General features: G+C 36.9%; 11 protein-coding genes across 11 annotated transcripts; 7 read left to right on the top strand and 4 right to left on the bottom strand.

The window, feature by feature from the left end:
- Positions 1–18: 18 nt before the first annotated feature.
- RHIMIDRAFT_203854 (polyubiquitin 5) lies at positions 19–705 on the bottom strand (the record flags this gene model as incomplete). Its single annotated transcript, XM_023606717.1, has 1 exon — positions 19–705. The coding sequence occupies one exon, from the start codon at positions 703–705 to the stop codon at positions 19–21; it is 687 nt and encodes a 228-aa protein (XP_023465394.1).
- Positions 706–1,836: 1,131 nt separating this feature from the next.
- Positions 1,837–2,284, bottom strand: RHIMIDRAFT_255928 (uncharacterized protein). Its single transcript, XM_023611198.1, has one exon. The coding sequence runs from the start codon at positions 2,250–2,252 to the stop codon at positions 2,019–2,021; it is 234 nt and encodes a 77-aa protein (XP_023465393.1). The 5' UTR covers positions 2,253–2,284; the 3' UTR covers positions 1,837–2,018.
- A 249-nt stretch (positions 2,285–2,533) lies between these two features.
- On the bottom strand, positions 2,534–3,662 carry RHIMIDRAFT_17436 (uncharacterized protein). Its single transcript, XM_023605768.1, has 4 exons — positions 3,642–3,662; positions 3,040–3,348; positions 2,880–2,985; positions 2,534–2,822 (listed from the first exon to the last, which is right to left on the bottom strand). Exons 1-4 carry the CDS (start codon positions 3,642–3,644, stop codon positions 2,803–2,805), a joined length of 438 nt encoding a protein of 145 aa, XP_023465392.1. The 5' UTR covers positions 3,645–3,662; the 3' UTR covers positions 2,534–2,802.
- Positions 3,663–3,746: 84 nt separating this feature from the next.
- RHIMIDRAFT_297544 (uncharacterized protein) lies at positions 3,747–4,523 on the bottom strand (the record flags this gene model as incomplete). The annotated part of the gene is made up of 1 exon (XM_023614278.1): positions 3,747–4,523. The coding sequence occupies one exon, from the start codon at positions 4,521–4,523 to the stop codon at positions 3,906–3,908; it is 618 nt and encodes a 205-aa protein (XP_023465391.1). The 3' UTR covers positions 3,747–3,905.
- Positions 4,524–4,984: 461 nt separating this feature from the next.
- Positions 4,985–6,735, top strand: RHIMIDRAFT_313904 (Rho GTPase activation protein; the record flags this gene model as incomplete). The annotated part of the gene is made up of 6 exons (XM_023614902.1): positions 4,985–5,291; positions 5,340–5,507; positions 5,569–5,593; positions 5,645–5,697; positions 5,756–5,833; positions 5,885–6,735. 6 exons carry the CDS (start codon positions 4,985–4,987, stop codon positions 6,652–6,654), a joined length of 1,401 nt encoding a protein of 466 aa, XP_023465390.1. The 3' UTR covers positions 6,655–6,735.
- A 1,259-nt stretch (positions 6,736–7,994) lies between these two features.
- On the top strand, positions 7,995–8,327 carry RHIMIDRAFT_238352 (uncharacterized protein; the record flags this gene model as incomplete). The annotated part of the gene is made up of 1 exon (XM_023608944.1): positions 7,995–8,327. One exon carries the CDS (start codon positions 7,995–7,997, stop codon positions 8,325–8,327), a length of 333 nt encoding a protein of 110 aa, XP_023465389.1.
- Positions 8,328–9,877: 1,550 nt separating this feature from the next.
- Positions 9,878–11,431, top strand: RHIMIDRAFT_255924 (ribosomal protein S6e). Its single transcript, XM_023611197.1, has 4 exons — positions 9,878–10,138; positions 10,482–10,546; positions 10,611–10,974; positions 11,027–11,431. Exons 1-4 carry the CDS (start codon positions 10,133–10,135, stop codon positions 11,315–11,317), a joined length of 726 nt encoding a protein of 241 aa, XP_023465388.1. The 5' UTR covers positions 9,878–10,132; the 3' UTR covers positions 11,318–11,431.
- A 1,979-nt stretch (positions 11,432–13,410) lies between these two features.
- Positions 13,411–16,552, top strand: RHIMIDRAFT_255923 (Pkinase-domain-containing protein). Its single transcript, XM_023611196.1, has 11 exons — positions 13,411–13,815; positions 13,910–14,131; positions 14,180–14,397; positions 14,452–14,610; positions 14,662–14,771; positions 14,824–15,060; positions 15,111–15,216; positions 15,280–15,524; positions 15,574–15,835; positions 15,885–16,134; positions 16,200–16,552. The coding sequence occupies exons 1-11, from the start codon at positions 13,501–13,503 to the stop codon at positions 16,446–16,448; spliced, it is 2,373 nt and encodes a 790-aa protein (XP_023465387.1). The 5' UTR covers positions 13,411–13,500; the 3' UTR covers positions 16,449–16,552.
- A 2,075-nt stretch (positions 16,553–18,627) lies between these two features.
- On the top strand, positions 18,628–20,482 carry RHIMIDRAFT_255922 (lysine-specific permease). Its single transcript, XM_023611195.1, has one exon. The coding sequence runs from the start codon at positions 18,728–18,730 to the stop codon at positions 20,351–20,353; it is 1,626 nt and encodes a 541-aa protein (XP_023465386.1). The 5' UTR covers positions 18,628–18,727; the 3' UTR covers positions 20,354–20,482.
- Positions 20,483–20,970: 488 nt separating this feature from the next.
- On the top strand, positions 20,971–22,374 carry RHIMIDRAFT_244159 (uncharacterized protein; the record flags this gene model as incomplete). The annotated part of the gene is made up of 1 exon (XM_023610031.1): positions 20,971–22,374. One exon carries the CDS (start codon positions 20,971–20,973, stop codon positions 22,372–22,374), a length of 1,404 nt encoding a protein of 467 aa, XP_023465385.1.
- A 170-nt stretch (positions 22,375–22,544) lies between these two features.
- Positions 22,545–23,338, top strand: RHIMIDRAFT_203563 (cell division control protein 42; the record flags this gene model as incomplete). The annotated part of the gene is made up of 4 exons (XM_023606695.1): positions 22,545–22,592; positions 22,662–22,718; positions 22,815–22,887; positions 22,941–23,338. 4 exons carry the CDS (start codon positions 22,545–22,547, stop codon positions 23,336–23,338), a joined length of 576 nt encoding a protein of 191 aa, XP_023465384.1.
- Positions 23,339–23,633: the final 295 nt, after the last annotated feature.

Below are 23,633 nucleotides of genomic sequence, written 5' to 3'. Positions count from 1 at the left end.
TATTTTTCTATGTTTATATTACACTTTGCTTGCAACACAACGTTCAGATAGTAATTTTATACTATTTCTTTCATGAGCAGCTTGTCTACAACTTGTCAGGTTTTCACAGCGATGATCTTCAGGTAAACGATGACGTGCACAGAATTTGGATTGACAATATCTACAATCACCAATGATCTTTACCGGTTTATCAGAACAAGATTCGAAGGCGCATCTAGTTTTCTTTTTCTTTTTTTGTTCTTCATTATTTTCACCACGTAGACTTAGGAGAAGATCTATAATAGATTCACTTTGGATGTTATATTCATTCAGAGTATGACCATTTTCGAGTTGTTTGCCAGCAAAGATTAAACGTTGTTGATTTGGCGGAATGTCTTCCTTTTCTTGAATTTTGCTTTTCACAATATCAACGGTATCAGATGAGTTGACTTCTAACAAAACTGCCGTTCCAGCAAGTGTCTTGACAAATATTTGCATACCACCACGGAGACGAAGGACCAAGTGAAGAGTAGATTCCTTTTGAATGTTATAGTCGCTTAGGGTACGACCATCTTCGAGTTGTTTACCAGCAAAGATGAGACGTTGTTGATCAGGAGGAATACCTTCCTTGTCTTGAATCTTTTGTTTTACATTGTCGATAGTGTCAGAAGATTCGACTTCTAAAGTAATTGTCTTTCCAGTAAGTGTCTTGACAAAGATTTGCATGATATATTTATAAAAATAAGAGAAAAGTAGAAAAGTAAAATAAAGAAAAAGAGAAACAAATGAATGAAAAAGAGAAGCTCCTTTTATACATAAAGATGATTAATGATGTAACCAATCAGAAGGACAAGAACTAGAAACATTTCCTAATTTATTAGAAGGTGCTGGAATCAGGCAGAAATCTTACAACTTTACGTATTTCCATTGGTTTTTGGACAAAAATAGAAGTCGAAAATGGAAATGATATCATTCATTTAAACTACAGTGTTTTTTTTATTTGAGATTGAGACCCATTTGCTTCCTTTTAAGCCAATCAAATTTGACCTTTAATGTTCCTATTTTTTATAGTGTTAAAGGAGTGTGTATAGGCTTAAGTGGACGAGAGTTATAAAATCAAAAGTTAAAAACAGCACGAGCTTTATTGAAAAGTAATTCTTACCGAATATTAAAGTAAAGGAAGAGATTAAAGAAATAAAATCAGTATTGAGAAGATAATGAAAGTTTGTTTAAACAAGAGTTTACATAATCCAAAAATGCCAATTGCTAAAGCAGAGAGAGAGAGAAAGCCTCTAGATTTGGATGCTTTGTTGGCATAGGAGATCCTTTACTCTTGAAACTGACTTGTTTGTCTTTATCATCTTTTCTTTGTATAGGATCGTCAGGTTTTGAAAAACAATACAGGCAGATTTGCGAGATCATATACTCTTTAGTTATGCACACGTTTATGTGTTTTCCCTAAATTCTTTGCTTCCATTTTCTACCATATCTAAGAAATCCTTTATCCTTGAACCAACACCAATTCCTTCATCTTCTATGAGCTTCTTTGGATTATTATGGGTTTTAATTGAGATATTCCTATTTTGATCAACTATGAAACGTCATTCTGAAGTGCAAAGACTTCATAGGAATTTTCTATTCTAGATCAGCTTCGTTCTCTCTTCTTTAACTCTTTTGTTGGAGTAATAGAATTTTCGAAGGGCGTCACGAGTCGCGTACTGCTGTGAAAGAAGTTGTTTTATCTCTTCAACATCAACAACGTGATTCATACTGAACTTGGATAGATTATTTGATGTAGAATATGAATTATAGTATCATCATAATTACACCCAAGTGATCTTGGTTGATGATTCAGAGCAGCTACAGTGTAATTGTCTCTGGTTTTGAATAAAATGCGAAAAAGTGTTTAAAGACTTTTTTAAAAGATCAATTGTTTTGGACCAAGGTATTGTCCACGAATATATCTGTGCGTGTAACCAGAGCTATACCAAAAGCACTGGCTTTGAGAACAGAGGCACCAGCGGATTTACCAACATATGTCATAATTGGCGGATGTGCTTCGAAATTAGTTCTGCGCCAATAGCTTCGTTCAAGTTGAGTAGTGAATGAAAGAGGTAGCTGATAGTGATGCCGGGTTTCACAGGATATCGTGAATGGCATGCGGACGAAGTGATACATGAGCAATGTATCACATAAGCGTGTGCCGGGCAAAGGAGAGCGTCTTGATGGGAATACATAGTAATTGTCTTGATGTTGCGAGAGACCTTCGCCATTGCGCGTAAGTAACACTGGCGTCGGGTTGTAGAACAAGTGGGAACAAGCAAACCAAACCCAAAGAGAATGAAACAGTGGATCTCAAGCGTTTGGTGACAGATTTCAGGATAGTCTTGTCCATTTCGGATTCTTTTCAGTAAATGAAGCTCGTCGTCTTTTACCAAGTGAATTTGCTACAAGAGCAGAAGAATGGACGATCAACTGTGATACAATCGAAATAATATCCAAAAAAATGAATACGGATGATGTCGATGAATTTCTGTATAACCTTTATTGTCGGTTAAAACGAGAGAGCTCATTATCCACAGGATTGTAACGTGCAGCGAAACTGCATCGCTTTTCAAACACAACAGTCTAAAAACTATGATTGTAGCTGTGTAGTGCACTTTTTCTTTTTTTTACTACGACTTCTTATCTGAGATGTGGAGGAGCTGTTTTTTTTACTGTGTCAACTACAACAAAAGACGACAAGTAAATTTGCCAAATAAGTCATTTTTTTTAAAATGCGACGTTTTAATGATGACAAATATTGACGGAAAATTGTATTGTTTAAGCGATCAATTCAACAACTACGGAAATTATTAATATTAGTAACCATAACAACCAATCCACCAATCAACACTTACCACCGCCGGCTTCCTTGATCTTCTTTTCAGCAAGGGCAGAAACATAACGAGTGCGGACAATGACAGGTTGGCTGATAGTACCCTTAGCCAAAACCTTAGCATAACCCTATTATTATTGACATGAGTATATGTACATCTAATATGATTATACAAATCTTACATGTTGAAGAGTATCAATGACAGGAACCTTTTCAGTGTTCTTGTACTTTTCACGAACACCTTCACCAGCAAGAGTCCAGATTTTGTCAAGGTTGATGACAGGACGCCAGAGAGGGTTCTTCTTCAAGTGGAAGTGACGCATACCGACCTTACCAAAGTAACCAGGATGGTATTTGTCCATATTGGTACGGTGATGGTGTTGACCACCAGCAAGACCACGACCACCAGGATGCTTTCTGTGCTTTCCAACACGACCGTGACCGGCTGAGACGTGTCCACGCTTCTTTCTGTTATGGTGAAGTCTGGTAGGCTATATCAAATTCTTTTATTAATGAATCCACTCAATGACTGTGTGTGCGTAGTTTATGCATCAAAGAAAGAAGAAAAAAGGAATGGCTGGTTGAATGAAGAAGGAGAGAGGGGAAAGCGGAATGTCCAATTGTGTCTATTTTTATAATAATCCATGTATCCAATATATTTCCATCTATTCATCCGTTCCACTTTACAATATCCATCCGTTCCTCTTTCGGCAACATCCATCCATCATCCTTTATACTTTTTCTTGTTCTCTTTTCTCTGCATAAACTAGGTTGATTCACTCACCATTTCAGGAGAGTGGAAAAGAGGAAGCGACTGATCTTGCCTGTGTTGTGTACAGTCAGTCTGGGAAAAGACGAGCGGCTTTTGAATTAATTATTTCTTCATTGTCTCAGTGATGAGCTCGATAAGACAATTGTTCTTCTCAGATGTTTGATATTTAACGAAAGAGTGAATAAAAGAAAAACGTATTATCAATTTATTACAATTGTAACTGCTCAAGGAGGAGTGCCCACTTCTTTACAAGCTCAATTCACAGGTTATTTTAATTCACTGGACGATCAATGATAAATCAATATCCAGTCTTTCCTTACAAGCGTGTTTATATCGCTGGAAGTGTGAGATCATGGCATCTGTTTGATGTGTCTGAATAGCAAAAGTTGTAAGAGCTACTTGTGTCGTCTTCCGATCATGAAGGTAAATGACAGTTTTCATTGTAGGTACTTCCTGTTCTGAAGAAGGTAAATGACCAGGATAATCTAAAATCTCTGCCATTCTTTCCTCAGGTACAGTTGTATCATGGTCAAATGTTGCGATGATACCTTGATGGTCTTTGTGATAAATCAATAAAGCACCCTGAAGGTCAGATTCAGGAGTCTTGACTTGATTTGATATAATAAAGTAGTCTAATGTTTTTTTCTCGAGTGAATGAAGCGCTGGAACGATAACCTGTTCACAGTAAAGTCTAGTCACTTGTATATCTCTAAATTCGACCAGTGTACATGGTTTAAGTTCTAGTAGTGTAAATCCAAATTCTCCGTATAAAAGCATATCCTCTGGTGATAACTCTCCATCAAATGTGACGTATTTTATCATGTCTTTGTCCAGTTTGCTCCAAAACTGTTTCTCTAATAAATAAAAGTAGTTGAAGGCTTGCTGAACATTCATTTTTTAAAACAAGAAAGAAATAAAAAGAAGATATAGAGTGTATAGTACTTTTGCATAATGAGGCTTTTACTGTGACTACTTCATTCGCATCTCCGTATTGAAGCAAGCAAGACGGGAATAAGGTTAAAGCATGTTGTTAAGTCAATTTTTTTTTTTTTGTTTTGCATAGATCTTGTCATCATACATCTTGTGTCTGCATAAGAAGTTTCTCTTTTGACATAATTCATTCAAAGAGTAATAGTTTCAGCTTGCTATCGGTAGCTGAGTTAACAAAAATTCTCTCTCTTTGTCTTTCTGTCTCTGGTCTTTTGTTTCGTAACCTGTGATTGATTTTGGACCTATTTTTCCTGCCTTATATTTTCTTTTAAAAACCAGCTTTCTTTTTTCTTTTTTTTCCTTTTTTTCTTTTTTTACTGCTGCAGCTTTGTTATGCGGTTGCGAGTTAATTTAGAACGACAGCAATGAGACCGACATCAGTATCTTCTACTTCAAATTCCTCCATGTCATCTGCTTTTTCAGATTATAGCTCAGACGACAACATCAATAACGCAAGCGCCAATTCTTCTCAACAGTTCTTTGCCAAGCTTGTCAGAGACACACGTTCAAAAGTGGGACAGAAGACATCCGAAATAAATGCGACTATGCAAGAGAAACTTCCAGAATGGAAATCCAGAAGTGTCATGTATTCAAATAAAGCAAAAGAAGCTAGTATCGAGTGGGGTAGAAAAGGAAAAGAAGCGGTTGATCGATGGAAGAAAGAACGCTTAGGTAAATACGTTTTTATTTTCTTTTCTTTTTTATTCATGTATAATATAGAAGCGCAATCTTCATCTTCAATTACTTCATATCGTCCTATGCAACAATCAACTGAAAATTCAATATTTGGAATGCCACTTGAGTTAGCTGTCGCATTAACCAAGATACACAATGATGATTTAGTGCCCGGCATATTTAGAAAGTGTATAGATTACCTTAATCATGTTGGTAACGTATATCTTTATTATTATCATTATCATTATTTAAAATTAGTCAATACTTTTCATAGGCATACACGAAACGGGTATTTATAGGTAAAAACTATCATTTATGTTGAAGTAGACTAGGCTAATATAGTCAAACAGAATCTCTGGGAGTACTCTTGCTGTGAATAAGTTAAGAGACGAGTTTAATGAAGGTAATATAAAAAAGAGAGAGCATATATAAATACTTTGCTTATTCGATATGTTTTATAGGCATCAATGTTAACTTTGAAGAAACTTGTCCAGACCCTCATGTTGTAGGGACATTATTAAAGTTATATCTAAGAGAACGTAAATACAAAAGATAGTACTTGGAACTTAAACTTACCTTTCTTATTCTAGTTCCTGAACCTATTATTCCACCTGATTATACTCTGCAATTTACAGCTATTTTAAAAGACGAAGAGCCACTACCTCAAATACTCAAGGCAATCCAGTCCATTCTATCCAAACTCTCCATCTATAACTTTTGCATTCTGCAGCTTCTATGTCAGCATTTAAAAAGAGTAGCCGATAATGAAAAAGACACGAAAATGTCTGTGTCTAATCTAGTTTTGATCTTTATTCCAACCTTAAATATCGACAGAACACTATTTCAGTACATGATTGAACATTATCACGAATTATTTGAAAATGGAAACGGAAAAAAGCCGGCTGGCCCGGCTAATGTCCCTCCGCCGTTACCACAGAAACCACGTAACCTGCTGATCGATATGAAATCTATGACGACAGGAACGCCCAAAAAGGTTGCTCATACAAAGACAATGTCAGATACAGACATGTATATCCACACCATAAAAAATAATCTTAGCAAGGTTCCTCCTCCAAAACCTAGCCGATCTCCGGCTTCTGCTTCAAATCAAAACAGTCGTCAACCGCCTCCATTGCCGCCTTCTAAACCACGATCCAAGTCAGTGTCATCACCCATTAGAAGAGACAATACCATCCTTTCATCCACTCCACCTGTGCAAACCCATTTTGCAGATACCATCTGGATGCAAAGGGGCCGTGTAGAGGCAATCGGAAAACAGTTTGAGACGCTTATAAACAAGTCACAAACAATCCCTTACAGCCGTAAAAACAGTCGAACATTTGAAGGCAAAATAAATTAGCAAACTTTCTTTGTTTTCCTCTCGTTTTTTCTCTTTTTTACTGTGAAAATAAAACGTTCCATCGGGAATTATCACTTGGGCGCATCGCTCTCCTCAAATGCTTTTATAAGTGCTCTTTTCTCTTTCATTCTAATTTAGAGCACAATTAAGGCAAAGCACTCAACAGGAGTATTTTAAGAATAATGCTTTGAAAGCACCCAAATTATTCAACACTTTTAAAAATGCTTAAAAGACATCTTGATCTTTAAAGGTTAAACTAATTGGTCTGTTTGAATTACTTACTTTCTATCCATTTGCTTTATTTGTTTGACATCCTTCTTCATAGATGCTACAGACACTCTCAGAACAAGTGCATTAAATACCGGTTTTTAACCTAAATTGAGACGATTAGAAAAATTGAACTGGTCAGTTTACAATTTTATGTTGATTGATATCATTGCAGACTCCTAAACAAGACTTGATTATATTATTAGACATTCTTAAGAGATTATTGCAGAGTCTTCGGTATATCCTGCGGAGCACTGTTTTGTCATAGTGTATAATATTTATTGGAGGCATCTAATATAGTCATTGAAAGAGGATATATACTTCTATTCCTCATCGATTACAATATAAAATGCGATATATCTTTTTTTTTTTTTGATAAATTGATAATGTCTTAAATAATGTCTTAAAATTTAGTGGTCTCCGTCCTGGTAAAGTATTTTTTACGACAATGTTGCCAATGTAAATAATAGTTTACTTCTTCTTTTTACCATCCACATTTTAAGAAGCTGTGAGTACTTCAGAAGAAGAGCCTGAAGAAGTAAATCCAAGAATAGAGATGTTATTACTAAAGTATTTTGTGCCTAACAGCTTCTTTTTATATATTAGTGTACAAAACGCGTCCTGGTAGTAAAAACGAGTATTAAAGACATTTGGAAACCAGAGTTCATAAAGTCATTGTACGAACTCATAAATGTCACTAATAAAATAGTGACACATATGTACCTATTTTCGAAGTTTATCTTTACAAATGAAATGGAACAAGTCAGTGAATTTGACTTGAACAACTATGCTGTCAAGGGCCTCTTTGTTGAAGCATTTTATCTCTTGTTCAAAGCTCAGTGCACTTGTCATACTGTATAGACAATTGATAGCCAAGTACAAAGATATATGTTGCCAAGCGCCAATTATACACCGCCCAAACTTGTGCATGCTCAACGAATGACCTTGTATGAATGCACCAAAATGCACACAGCTTATTTTAATAATATCAAAGCACAATTTGGTAACAAACTTCGGATGTCTTTGAACGGTATATGCAAAAAAAAGAAGAGTCTAACCGCCTTCGCAAGAAAATGACTGAAGAACGATACGCCGACTACGCCATCCAAGAGACTATCAAGAGAACAGTTACGCTGCCTTGTATGAAAGTCAAACTTGTAGTTGCAAAGAAGAAAATACCAAATTATGAGTTTTTGAATGCTGATGCCAAGGATCAAATCAAAGAACTGCTTTCAATGTATTCTACCGAGTATAATTTTCAAAAAGCTTCCATATATTATGACGTAAAGGCGAGTTCAGAAAACACTTTAAAGCTTTCTATAAGCTCACTGAATTATACCAAGCAAATCAAATTAAATAATATCAATACTATCCTTTACGAAGCTCGTTCATCCCTGGATACATGACCTTAGACGCAATTATAGTAAACAATCACATTCTAAAATACAAGAACAAGAAAGAAAATAAGTTCACTATCTGGGGCAAAATTATTAATTTAGAAAAGAAGGCTATGAAGAACCAAGGTATAGGGAAGATTCTACAGTTTGAAAGCACCACTGAAACAGATGGAATTGATGCCTCCGTTATTAAGCAAAACTTTGATACATCTCGGAAAAGACCAGGAACAGACAACAATAGATCGCAGAAACCAGAAGAGAAAAAAATCGAGGATGATAATAATGCTAAGCATATCGAAACATTAACTCGAACCGAACTTCTTTCAACAAACGGAAGATGCGTTTTGATAGACTCAAACCGCCGGGATTTACTTTATTGTATGAAAGGAACAATCTCGGCGGAAAATAAGCAAATATTAAGATTCACAAGCATTTGTAGATCAAAGCAATCACGACGTTCAGAATACTAAGGAAGAAGACAAAGCCTTAAAAAGCTCGTTTAGCTTAGGAGATGCTAAGTAAAACAAGATCATCAGCAATGAATGCCAGCATATTCCTAGAGTATATTAAAGTAAGGCCAGCCTTTGAGAGTGTCTTAAGCAATTACTATAGCCATGAAGCAAAAGAATCAAGAGAAATATATTATCCAGATCTAAGAAATGATTTCGAATTCAAGAAATGCAATTTATACTGAGGAAAATTGTTTATTGCAAGATCTCATGCATTTTTCCCTAAAAGCATTGCCATACAAGACAACAATACCAAGCTACAAACATATGCTATCAATATTCAAATCATGTTACATCAACGGCATATCGAATGACGGATTCCCACAGAGAACAAAAATAAACTTCTTTCTATAGCAGATAAGATTTTGGAACGGTGTCACAGTTCTCAAGGCCCCAGTGATGAAGAGTTAGAAGATAAGCTTGATAAATTCAAAAAAGACACAAAATCTTTATTACAGACACTACAATTATTGCCGCTCAGAAAGATGCGCTTTTCAAGCAAGTTGCTCCCTCAACAAAATGATGATAAACTAATCAAAAGTCTAAAAAAGAAGTCTGGACACGACGCTGTCCTTGTTCTCGGAGATTGGTTTGCTGCGAATGTGAAATTCCATGAGCCCATCCGAAATAAGGGGCTTATTCAAATGTTGAAGAAGAGCGGTTTTGATTTGTACTTGATAAACGAATACAAAACCTCATCGCTATGTCCTGACTGTGAAAGAAAATTAGAAAAATTCAAGATAGTTGACAGCTCTGGGCCATATAGACGAAAAGACGTGTCAAAAGTTAAGTGCAATGGGTTGCTGAGGTGCAAAGATCACTCACCAAACAAATTATGGAACCGTGATCTGGCAGCGGTGTGTAACTTCAGAAAGATTTTGATGAGTCTCAGAGAGACTGGGGAACGTGCAAGTTGCTTTAGACAATCACAGCCATTCACAAAGCCAAGTCACAAGCGAAAACAAGGCTAAAATCCATCAGCAAACAAGAGAACAAAGTTGTCCGCTTAAGCAATTTAATGCAGGTAAATATTTTTTGGCTCTTGTTTCTTTTTTTGTTGCATGTTTCAAATCTTTTAGAGATTATTCAACATAAAATTGTAAACTGTCCAGTTCAATTTTTCTAATCGTCTCAATTTAGGTTAAAAACCTGCACATTTGGAAAGCTGACATCGGACTTTCATCCGGAGCTTAGATACCTTTTTTGGGATATTGAGATCTGTCCGCTAAAGACAATTAGTCGTGCAGTCTCAGCGAATGGGTAAATCCTCCTCTTTTAAACTTTAGGTTCGACCCTACAGCTACCATGAAGGTAAAGGGCAAACTTGGCAGAAAATAGAGAAGAAAGAGAGTATGCAAATTAATGGATGCGGATTACAATTTGGATGGATGGATGGATACGTGAATGATGCAAAAAGATTTTTCTAAAGAGAGACACAGATGAGTTGATGATGGACACATTGACAGACAATGAGATACATGCACACATACACATATACCTGAACGAATCATGTAGACATCATTAACAACCTACCACAACTTTTATAATCAACCAATCTGTAAATGCTCGACAATTGCTCTTTTTCTTCTCTATTTTCTTTGCTTTGGAATGCAATACATGTTGGAATGCGTTGTGTACTGACAACATACATTAGCTTAACATTGCGAACCCAGCCACCGGCTGCCAGAAATTGATCGAAATCGAAGATGAACGTCGTCTGTAAGTTTCTTTTTTTTTTTTTTTTGTAAAGGTTGAATGTTTGTCAGTACTCAACAGCTTTTAGCCGTGGTTTCTATGATAAGCGTATGGCACAAGAAGTTTCCGGTGATGCTCTCGGTGACGAATTCAAAGGCTATGTTTTCCGTATCACTGGTGGTAACGACAAGCAAGGTTTCCCCATGAAGCAAGGTGTCCTTTTGCCCCACCGTGTCAAGCTCTTGATGTCCAAGGGCCACTCTTGCTACCGTCCTCGCCGTACCGGTGAGCGCAAGAGAAAGTCTGTCCGTGGTTGCATCGTCGGTCCTGATCTTTCTGTCTTGTCTCTTGTCGTCGTCAAGCAAGGTGAACAAGACATTCCTGGTTTGACTGATACCACTGTTCCCAAGCGTCTTGGCCCCAAGCGTGCTTCCAAGATCAGAAAGTTCTTCGTACGTATTAGTATTATTGTTAAATGAATCATTATGCTTACTTTAATAATAGAACTTGTCCAAGGAGGATGATGTTCGCAAGTATGTTATCCGCCGTGAAGTCCAACCCAAGGCTGAAGGCAAGAAAGCTTACACCAAGGCCCCTAAGATCCAACGTCTTGTCACTCCCCGTACTCTTCAACACAAGAGACGTAGACAAGCCATTAAGCGCAGAAGAGCCGAATCTTCTCGTGAAGCTGAAGCTGAATACAAGCAATTGCTTGCCAAGCGTGTCAAGGAAGCCAAGGAAAAGAAGATTGAGCGTCGTCGTACTTCTTCCATCCAAAAGTCTGCCTCTGCTTAATTCCTCTTTTAAAATAAAATAATTTGGAATTAGATCAATATAATAGCAATTTATATTGCTGTGTAGTATTCAAACACTTAAAGAATACCCTATCGTTTTATTTCTCGCTTGTACAGTGTCTTCGAAAAAGTTTTAGGTTTTTTTTTTTTTTTTTTCTTGAAAGATGGTCGATGAATAAGACGACACTTTTCTCTTATATTTTTCTCTTATAAACACATAAAATACCTCATTTAACTTTGTCTCAAAAAGAAAAAATTGTTACCAGACGCTGCGATGGTATCTCGGTAGCACAGATTGCCATTGAGGAAAGCATTCCAGAAAGAACTATACGTCGAGTTTACCAATAATGAAAGGACAATGAAACTGTAGAGACGAAGCCCAGGTCTAGAGACCTCCTAACTTCAACGATAGTAAAAGAAGAGAGCTAGGAAGCATCGTACGCGCAAACTGCCGTGCTACTCTTAAAGAAACTAGACATCTGATCAGCACCAAGGCTTGTGAGAACACCATACGCAAAGAACTCAAGAACTTGGTTAAGTTTCTCATGTGGCTGGCAAGAAGTCATTCTTGGACAAAAAGCAGCGGAAAGCAAGGCATATCGTTGCTAAAAACCATGAGCACTGGGCAGTAGACGACTGGAGAAAAGTAATCTGGACAGACGAGTCGAGCTTTGAAATCGGTAAGCTGTCCTCGCAACCCAGAGTATGGCGCAAGACACTGGAAAAATACAACGAAGAATGCCTGGCACCAACTTTCAAAAGTGGCAGAACTTTCATCATGGATTGGGGCGCCATAGCTGGTGGAAAGAAGTCGAAACTTGTTTTTATGAAGAAAGGCATGAGGACAAGTGCCGACTTCATAAACCAGGTCTATGACCCAGTACTACTAGATTTCTATAAAAGTCTAGATAGTCCTGTGCTCATGGAAGATGGCGCAACCATCCATAGAGCGAAAACTGCTACCGAATGGGGGAGGCAAAGGGTATAAACAAAATGTCTTGGTCGGCTCAGTCACCGGGTTTAAATCCAATTGAAAATTTGTGGAGCATAATGAAGAAGAGAGTTAATGCTGTATGCCCTTATGCCAAAAGCTAGCAAGTCGTAAAAGTTGTTTTGGAAAGTGTTTGGAGGGAGTTTATTCCAAAAGCCATCAACAAATTAATTGATCCTATGCTGAGGAGGGTCAAAGATGTAATTGAGTCTCGTAGTAGACCCACCAAATATTAGTTTCAGATGTATCTTGCTCTTAGCGCTTTATGTGTTATGAAGATGGCAACTCGAACAGATGTGGTGCGTTGCTACACTTTTTTTTTTTTTTTTTTTTGGATATATTTGACAGGCCTTGTTCAAGAAAGCTCTCTCAATGATTTCACATTGTTCTTTTACGGCTTATTACACCCCTTTTGCAACAAATATTCCTCAAATTTGAAAAGTGCCATGAACCACTCTGTTTGAATCTAATTTCAGACGAAAACCAAAGCGAATTTGGTAAATTGGAAAGCGAGCTTTAGGAGTAGAACCGCTGGACGCGTATCTTGAAATAGCTGGACCCACAGAAGACGCGTACTTGTAGTCGCATGATTGAAGAAACAACAAAGGCAGACATTTAGGTTTGCCGTTGATGTTATGATGACAAGAGATCAAAAGCTTTCGCTGAGCTTTTTGTGGAACAAATAATGCCTGCATTGGTTTATAATTTATTTCTATTGTAACTTTCGGTTTCTATAAAGCACAGACAAACAACGTTTGTCAACTTCTTTTTCGTATTGAATATCGCGTTAAATTACTTGAGTTTACAAATAAACAAATGTAGTAGTTAAAGAAAGACTATTGGTATTGCTTAGTGTATACCTTTTGGTTGGATAAAGAAACCTAAAATAAAAAGCCCTGCATGAAGCATTAATAAAAAGCAGACCAAAAAGGTAAATCAAAAGAAAGACCCCTTTACATCACGAAAATAAAAGATAGCCTTATTAAACGCGAAAGAAATTTCTTGTTCGAATTATTTCCACTACTTTTAAAAGCTCTTGTGACGGTTCTATATCTTGACTTCTCTTTCTCTCTCTTTCTCTATATATATATATCTCGTCTTGTAGATCTTCGCTTTTTTGCTATACCCCTATTCTCTCATTCTCTCTCTTTCTTTCTCCTTGAAGCAAAGCTTTGCTTTTTTAAACACAAATTATGAACAAGGAAAACAGACGCATCTATTCTCATCATCGTTCATCTCAAGGACAAGGAAAACTAGAGCCCTTAAGAGTCAATCTTCCCGTACAAAGACAGATCATCTCAACTGAAGAGCAGCCTCAACAAAGAAAAGCTTTACAACCAGCGGTAACCAATACCGATCGCGCTTCTATCAGAGTTCAGCATAGACCAGATCCAACCAAGTCTAAAAAGCGAGTTGCCTCTGAGTTAGTCGATGAACGATCAGTACCCAGCATTATTCATGATGTCAAACGAAACTTGAAATATCAAAAACATGAATGTATTGGCCTGGTAAAGGGAGAAGAGAAAGAAAAAAAAAAAAGAGTTATGCGACGCGCTTGTATATCACTAACTATTTTTTATTTTCATGTTCATGTTTCTAAAGGGAGGCTTTGCAAAGGTTTTTAGAGTTACGAATGAACATGGAAAGGAATATGCAGCCAAAGTGATAGCAAAGGCATCTTTATCGGATAAAAAGCGTAAAGAAAAGCTTTTAGCAGAGATCAATATTCATCGATCGTTGCTTCATGAATATATCGTACAGTATCACAGCTGCTTTGAAGATAAATCATATGTATATATCATTACGGAATACTGTCAAAATGAAGTAAGTTCCTTGTTGTCATAATGATATGTGTATACTTACATATCAAAGACGTTGAATGCAATGTTGGTTAGGAGAAGAAAGCTAACAGAAGACGAAGTTCGTTATACTATGGGACAGATATTATCAGCAGTGCGATACATATCCGACAACCGCATTGTGCATCGAGATATCAAGCTTGGCAATGTGTTTTTAGATAAAAACATGAACTGTAAGTTGGGGGATTTTGGTCTTTCAGCTCGTCTGGTGAATGAATTTGATCGTAGAAAGTAAGAGATATAACACCTATTTATTAAGTTACTGGTCTTTAATCAGATGAATAGAACAACTTGTGGTACACCTCACTACATTGCGCCGGAGATCCTTTTTGATTCCACTGGCCATAATCATAGAGCTGATATGTGGTCTGCTGGAGTCTTGATGTACACTCTTTTATTTGGAAAGCATCCATTTCATCACGATGAGCGTAGAAAACTATATCAGTAAGTGGTATATAATTGTACCTTTGTTGATTTAATGATTGTATTGTATAGAATCGTAAAACAGAACAAGGATAGTAATACATTTAGCTTTCCTGCAGAAGATTTTCATGTCTCAGCAGATGCCAAAAACTTGATTTCTTCATTATTAGTGAATAATCCCGGTAAGGAGCTAGCTACTTGATGTATTAACCTACTTACTTAATAAAAACACAGATCTTCGACTTACTGTCACGCAAGCCCTGAAGCATCCTTTCTTTTTGTCGCACAAGATTCCTGAGAATTTACCAAGAGATGCTCTATTTAAGCAGCCTTCTCACAAAAGTTTATATCCGAGCGAATACAACAACACATCTTCACAATCTAAAGTGGCTGATTCTATACGACATGCCGCAAATGAAAATGAAAGTTATGTTGATCAAAGTATACAACCACCCTTAGAATTACTTGAAGGTACGATACACGACATAAAAGAGGAAAACAGTGCTAATGTCATAAAACAGAGGTTGTCCTGGATCATCGTACACATTTCCCTATTAAGCAAACACTATCTCATACTTCGCGTATGGTTATACCCAAACCCAATATACCCAGTGCGTCGCTGAAAAGGTTTGGAAGTTGCAAAAAAAGGGAAAAAGAAAATAAAAGGGTATGATGACTAACATTAAATAGGAAATATAGTAACATGGACAAGGCTGTTTCATCATCTGCAGCTAAAAGGATCAATACTCTTAATAGTAATACGAATGGCACCAATTCTGTTGCTGTTATCGCACGACAAGATATACCGATCCATGATGCTACAGCGCATATGGATACGACAAAAGATAGTTCAACAAAGCGTGCAAATGCCCCTGCTACTACAACAAAGAATATTACAGAGCCAGCAATAGAACAGATATCAAAGCAGAGTAAAGGTAACAATTAAAAAAAAGAAGGTGTTGGGTTTCACTAATGAATCAAAAGCACAAACAGGTCGAAAACCAATTATAGAGGAAATGGCTGAGAAATTGAAAATTATGATTGAAAGAAAAGAGATAAGGCCTGTTCCTAATAATAATGAGATTGAGAATTATAAGGAAGGAAAACTTGAATGGAACAGAGGAAATGTATTTATCAAAAGCTGGCTAGACGGATCAAAAAGATATGGCTTTTGTTATTGTTTGAGTGATGACACTTTGGGCGCTTTGTATAATGACGGCTCAACCTTAACTACACATGATGAAAAGTAAATTTAGTCATATTTATAAAACTCTTGTAACTTATGAAATGTATAGGCACTATTATTATCTTTATCAACAGCAACACTCTACGGGCTATATTGAATCTACGTATACGCACGATCAGTTTCCTGCTAACTTAGAAAAGAAACGTCATATATTACAGCAATTCAAGTATTATAATGTAACCAACTTGGATGTAGATTATGGAACGCCCAAGGCAAGTTATCCTACAGGCACGCATGTTCTGAAGTATGCTGTGGATAAAAATGCTATATCATTTAAATTAAACAATGGTGTTGTGCAGGTATGATATTACAGGCGTAGGTTATCTTTACATATGAATGCTTATAAGATTATTTTGTTATATAGTTTAACTTTTTTAATCACAACAAGCTGATTCTGTACGATGGAGGGAGAAAACTAGTGTTTATAGATGAAAACAAAAGTCTATCACATCACCATACGATAGATGCTCTGTATTCAGATAATCAGTCTCTCATTGAGTGTATTAAGAGCGGATATCAAATAATAAAGGCACAGAATGAGATACGTCTGGAAGTACTACGAAATGAGAGATGGAAAAGGTATAAAAAGCTTAACACAGTACCTTTACGATAAAAATCAAAAGAAATATCGAGACTGGCAGTATTCAAGAAAGCAGATGGCTACTTTTAAATTATTTATCAACGAATAAATCCTAATACACACAAAGAAAAAAGTACAGTGTATATAAGAATGCTGACTATGTTGTCTCTGCACTTTATTTGAGTCTTTTTAAGTTTATTCATTTAGTGTGTGTTCGACAAAAGATAAACCCTTACAAGATTTCCTTGTATGGCATATCTTAGGTAAGCAAAGAATAAAGCTTACAGCCAATAGATGTGCGTGTTTATTTAAACCACGCCTTATCATGATTACAAGTGCCGCGATAGTCTCCATAAAGGCTTTGAACTAAAAAATTCAGTAGTTGTTATATTGTGTTAAAACCCTGACTGTGCGTTAGCGTCAAGCAAAAAAGCCCTAGAGATTAGAGATGACCTTTCTGCACTAACCATCGATCTTTCTGATCTATGTTCACTGCTCTTTCAGGAGACATTTCCTGAGTTATCTGCCAAAATCAGTCAAACTAACACTGAGTTTATAAACAAGAGCGTATTCTTGCTAAATGAAAGAAAATACTGGGAAATTGAACATGATGCCATTAATCGGGGGCAAGTCATAGACATTTGAAGAGAAAGGCTGCTAAATTTCTTTAATTAAATTCGGTCGTGGCTTCTTAATTGCGATGACAATTTAACGTTCCCGCCATGATTACACTTATGCTGCACGATCTGATTGGAAGATAACTGTTTTTGTTTCAGCTCCATACCAATATGGAGTATCATCTCGAGGCAAAAGGGAGCCACACAAGTCGAAATATTTGCAGTGATAAATCAGCTTGAAGAGTATATTTAGACAGATAAAGAGGAGAAAATTGAGATAGGCAAATTATGAATAGGGAAGCTATTATCTGCAATTCAGTTTAGAGTGTTTTTTCTTTTTGGAATGGAGAATGGTATGATAGCTGGTAAATGGATGATACATTATAGTTATTTACTTGCGCCATAGCTAATGTAGTACCATTATTTGCTTCCAAAATTAATGCTTCGTACAAAAGAAGAAGGTGTATAACTTATTGTGAATTTAAATAACTAATCGACATAATATCGATAGGCAGATCTAGCAAAAAAGAAAAAGAAAAAAAAAAAACACTTACATGAGTCCCTTTCATAGTTTGCAATGTTTATTAGAAAGTAAGACACAATGAGGTCGATTTGTGAATATTGGTTGGCATAATTTATGCTATATATGATGAGCTACTTCAGTTACGTAAAAATGATCAGCTAATTGTGGTCGGCCAATCCAAGTTTGGAGTAAATGTGATCCCAAGGTCCAGGAATGTCCTGTAAGACGTGCAAGAATGGTCATACAACTATATAAATAACTTTATCGAGCGTGCACTACATAGGATGTACCACAAGAAAGGCATATCCCAATAGAGCAATCGATGGTGCAATCCTTCAATGTTATTGTGCACTTTGCGTAATGATGAATGTGGGAACTAACTGTGAGAACCGAATGTGAGAAAGGTGCTTGCTTAGATTAAAATAAGCTACATGTGTGTGTGCGTGTGTGTCCGTATGAACTATATTAAGGCTCTTATGATTATTGTCATGGGAACGCGCTGCTATGATATGCATATCTGTTACTGCCTAGACAACACTGTCGCTCTTTCTATAAACCAGCATTTCTTTTTGTCTTTCTAAAGCGACGAACTTTATTGGATCATTCGATTGAGCAATCATATGCCTCTAGTTTTGTAATCGCATTCCTTTTTAAGATACGTCAAACTGCGGTTTAATATGTGGTGATGCCTTTGACGAATAAGATATCTTGTAGCTGACACCATCCGTAGGGTGAACCAATAGATTTAATGTGCTACTATATCTAATACTATAGAAACTTTAATATAATCCTCACCACACAAAAGTGGCAAGGTATTTAGTAAGGCCCTTGGTCTAAAAGAATGAATACATGATGATAAATAGGGCTTGAATGATATCTGATGACATTTTTATAATGTATCTTGCCAAAGATAAGCAAGGTCATAAGAGAAAAACTTTTTCTACTGGAAGCTTCGGAGATCAATCAGTTGCTATGAAATTAAAATGGCTAGATCTCTTTTTTATGAACTCGATCATATATAAAGGCCCTCTAATTGCTGCGATCGAAGAGGTTCTTTTCTCTATCTTACAAAATCCGGGTCTCTGGCCACAACATCAGTCTTTCGATAATTCTCTCCCTTTTTAACTTTAAAAAGGCAACCCACATATATCAATTCTCTTTAATTAATAAATATGGACAACGAAAAAGTTCAAGTAGTCAGCGAAACAACCACTATCGAACATGTCGATACTTACAAATCTGAACAATCCACCACAGAAAAGCGTCACTCTTTAAAGCGTGGGCTTAAGGCTCGCCATATCCAAATGATTGCTTTGGGCGGTACAATCGGTACCGGTCTCTTCATGGCTTCTGGTAAAGCTATCGTAAATGGCGGCCCTGGTGGTGCTATTGTTGCTTATGGTCTTGTTGGTATTCTTGTCTATTGTGTTATGATGAGCTTAGGTGAAATGGCTGCTTTAATTCCTGTTGCTGGCTCCTTCTCTCATTTTGCTACTCGTTTTGTTGACCCTTCCTTGGGGTTCTGCGTCGGTTGGATTTACTGGGCCAATTGGGCCGTCGGTGTCGCTGTAGAGCTTACCGGTGTTGCCATGATCATGGAATATTGGGTCAAATCTGTCAACAGTGTCATCTGGAGTGTTATCTGTCTTGCTATTCTCGTCGCTATCAATGTCTTTTCTGTAAAAGGCTATGGTGAAGTCGAATACTGGATGTCATTTATCAAAATTTTGATCGTCGTTATTTTCATCATCGTTGGTCTCTGTGTTGATACAGGAGCTGTTGGTGGTGTTTATATTGGTGTCTCAAACTTCCATTTGCCTGGTGGCGCCTTCCCTCATGGTTTCCTCGGTGTATTCAATGTATTCATTACCGCTGCCTTCTCTTTCAATGGTGTTGAAATCGCTGGTATCACTGCTGGTGAATCTGCCAATCCTCACAAGACTGTCCCAGCTGCTGTCAAGCAAGTGTTTATCCGTATTGTCTTGTTCTATGTCCTTTCCATCTTGGTTATTGGTCTTGTAATCCCTTACACTAACACTCAACTCTTGAACGGCTCCAAAGACATCTCTGTCTCTCCATTCACTCTTGTCTTTGAAAAAGCTGGTGCCGCCTGGGCAGCTGATTTGATGAATGCAATCATTTTGATCACCATGGTCTCTGCTGGTAATTCAGGTGTCTACTCCTCCTCGCGTACTTTACTCTCCTTAGCTGAAGATGGATATGCTCCTCGATTCTTTACACGTGTCAACCGCTTCGGTATCCCTATCTGGTCTGTCTTGGCTACCTGCTCAATTGGCTGTCTTGCTTTTCTGACCTCTCTTTTCGGATCCGGTGTTGTTTTCACCTGGTTAACTTGCTTAACTTCACTTGCTGGTTTGATTACTTGGGTTTCCATCTGCATCACCCATATTCGTTTCCGCTTAGGCTACTTGGCTCAAGGACGTTCGCTTACAGCACTTCCTTACGTTGCTCCTTTATTCCCAATCTGTGATATTATTGTCATCGTCATTGGTACAATCATCATTTTTGGTCAAGGTTATGCGACTTTCATCGCTCCTATTCAAGCCTCTAATGTTATTTCCAGTTACATTGGTTTAATCCTTGCTGTTGTTCTCTATGTCGGACACAAGTTATGGAAACGCCAAGGTTTCGTCAAATACGCCGACATGGACTTTGAAACAGGTACTATTCAAGACACTGTCCTTGATATTCGCAAGGATGAAGGATTAGATGAAAATGGCAATCCTCTTCCTTTGTGGAAACGTATTTGGAACAAGTTTATAGATATCGTTGCTTAAATTTTGTAAATAATGTTTTCAACAACATATGCAACAAAATTCATGTATATAGTAATATTTAGTTTTTAATATCAAAATTACATTCTTATATATATAACTCATAATAAAATCATCCTTTCAACAAGAACCCAAAAAAGTGTATCCTGTGTTGAGCCATTTCGGGGTTTATCAGTAAACTCGACCTTTTTTTCTTTTTTTGCTGATAAACTGAGCCTTACAATCATACAAGGTAAAGAGCTGCATGATGAATAGTCTTGTTGACCAGACAGTACTATGACTAGTCTAATTTAATTTTTAGACATGCAAAGCTTTGTATGCACACATGATGTATTTAATATCTTCGTCATCTTTTATTATCAGAAAAAAGAAGTGATCTGGTAATACCTCCGTAAAAGACGCTGCTCAGCATCAAGTAAAAAAATTTCATTTGCTTATATAAAAAGAAGTAACACCAGAGGAACAATTGTTAGTTAGTATAAAAACTGTTCTTTTTCACGGTAAAATACATTTCTCCTAGAATCACTCTAGACGAGGCTTTATAAACAATAAAACCTTACGTTCTTTAACGTATTCAATTACCTATCAAAGCTCTCTTACAAATTATATTTATACCATTCATGACAACTACGAGACAAGCGAGACCACTGGGATTGCTGGAAAAATATCAATTGTCCAAACATTTGCTCAATGCTTACGGCAGTGTTGTCTTTTCAGCTGAACTGGAACATCCAATAAGAGAAGTTCAAGAGGACATGAAGCAGTTTTACGTAGCTTGGTTCTTGCCTGCACTAAAAAAACTAATCGAGAAGCATTCAGCACTCAGTTTAGTCGTGCGAGATGCATACACAAGTAATCCTCGCTTAGAGATCCTGAATAGCATTAATTTGTCTGATGTTTTGGAAATATCATTTGAAGACTCAACCATTGAAAAGCTTACTCAGGAACAGTGCTCAAGAGATTTTGATCTGAACGCGCTCACTCCACTCTGGCAACTAAAGGTTGTACCTCTGAGTCAGAGTCGCTGTTTAGCAGCACTTGCATTGAATCATATCATTGGCGACGGCAATAGTCTCCGTGTGTTTTGGATGGAACTCTTGGAAGCGTTGGAGTCACATGATCAGGGCAAGGGCGTAAATAATCAGATTATACAAACGCCAGAACATTTGGAAGCGCCTTTGACTCTTGAATCATGTGGCCTACCTTCTCCATCAGTTTTAACAGACGCCTTGCCTGTTTTAGCCAAAGGTTACCTCGAATCTGTGTCTCATACTCTACTCGGAGATACCGAATGGAGAGGCGATTTCCCTGCTGTCGATGGAGAAGCACACAACACAGAAATCAAGATGAACAAGATAAGCCGAGAAAAGTGGAAAAAGATACTAGCAGAAGCCAAGAAGCGTCAAATATCTGGTCATGCCATTCTTCAAACTCTTCATGCCTTGGTATGGGCTACTCTTTATTCTGATTCTAAATGGACTACCATATGCATGCATACACCCATTAATTGTCGTCCCTTATGTGACCCGCCTATTCCTCAAACACAAATGGGAAATTTTGTAGGCTCCTATGAAAGTCAATGGTCATTAAAGCATCTTGGACGAGCGATTGCAGTCGATGACGATAAGCTGGTTTGGTCAATGGCAAAGAAATACTATGATAATTTACAAAAGAACAAGATGAATTCAGTCAAACTTTCATTACTGCTAAGCTATTTACCAGAGTTCCCTACATCCTATTGTGATTTCTGGACATCAAAACGGAAATATGCCATGAAGAGAAAAGGAGGAATTGAACATTCAGACTTGGGTAAAATGGAATGGACAGGCACACGTTGGAGATTAGTATCAATGTATTTCTGTCAGAGTGCTCATACATATAGTTGTGCTCTTGAGATACAGTCTATATGCTTAAATGGTGAATTATATTATACCCTTTCCTGGCAAAAGAATGCATTGGATAAAGATAAAATAGATGCATTTAATAGAGTGCTTGATCACTTGGTGGACAAGATAGCAAAATAAGTACAAATAAATAGGGAATAACCATCTATGTGTGTGATACACTTCTTTGATTTCTTTATTTGGTGTTTGTGTGTTGTTAAAAATTGGGTTACTTTTTTTATTCTTTTTCTCTTCTCTCTTCTCTCTCTCATCTCTTTATTTTTTAAATTCTCCTCCTTTTTTTATAAACAATGCAGACCATTAAATGTGTTGTTGTTGGTGATGGTGCAGTTGGTAAAGTAAGTCTTAAATGTTGTCATGTTGTTCATTTTAGGATAATCAACACTATATATATATATACATTATAGACTTGTCTTTTGATTTCATACACAACCAACAAATTCCCTTCTGAATATGTTCCCACTGTAAAATGCAGCAATTTAAAAAAGTACATTTCAGTTCAGCTCACGCTCTATTTTGTATATACATGTGTGTGTATATGTATGTATGTATATACTTAGGTATTTGATAATTATGCTGTCACTGTTATGATTGGAGAAGAACCTTATACACTAGGCTTGTTTGATACTGCAGGTGAAAACAGAATATATGATAAAAAGAAATAATGACTCATATGTATTGAATAGGTCAAGAGGATTATGATCGCCTTCGTCCACTTTCTTATCCTCAAACGGATGTATTCCTCGTTTGTTTTTCAGTTACTTCACCTGCTTCCTTTGAAAACGTAAAAGAAAAATGGTTTCCCGAAGTTCACCACCATTGTCCTGGTGTACCTTGTCTGATTGTGGGTACACAAATTGATTTGCGTCAGGATCCTGCTGTATTAGAAAAGTTGAATAGACAAAAGCAGAGACCTATACCTTTTGAAGCAGGCGAAAGATTGGCTCGTGAATTGGGTGCAGTTAAATATGTTGAGTGTTCAGCATTAACACAAAAGGGTTTAAAAAACGTATTCGATGAAGCTATCGTTGCTGCATTAGAGCCTCCTGTAAAGAAGAAATCAAAGAAATGTACTATTTTATAAATAAAACAGTACTCTTATATCTTTTACTATGGTATTGCTGAAAACTCAGACAATAGTAGGCCATCTTTAGATTACAAAAGCTTTATATATCTTTACGATAGAAGAACAAGTTAAGGTGAAAAGATAAGATGGGAAAAGGGACGGAGAGAGAGAGAAGGGGAAGGAGAAAGGAAAGAAGAGAGAGAAAGAGGAGGTCTAAGGCTATGTGTCTGGGGTTTAATGATTTGTAAAGTAGATCATCAGAATTAAATCATGCCCCAGAAAAAGCAAGTGGTTTCTTTTTTTTTTTTTTTTT

Source organism: Rhizopus microsporus (assembly GCF_002708625.1).
Source record: "Rhizopus microsporus ATCC 52813 unplaced genomic scaffold scaffold_10, whole genome shotgun sequence".
In the NCBI taxonomy this organism is placed as follows: Eukaryota; Fungi; Mucoromycota; class Mucoromycetes; order Mucorales; family Rhizopodaceae; genus Rhizopus; species Rhizopus microsporus.
Note: the sequence above shows the minus strand (reverse complement) of the source record. Positions and strands in the feature narration are given on the sequence as shown.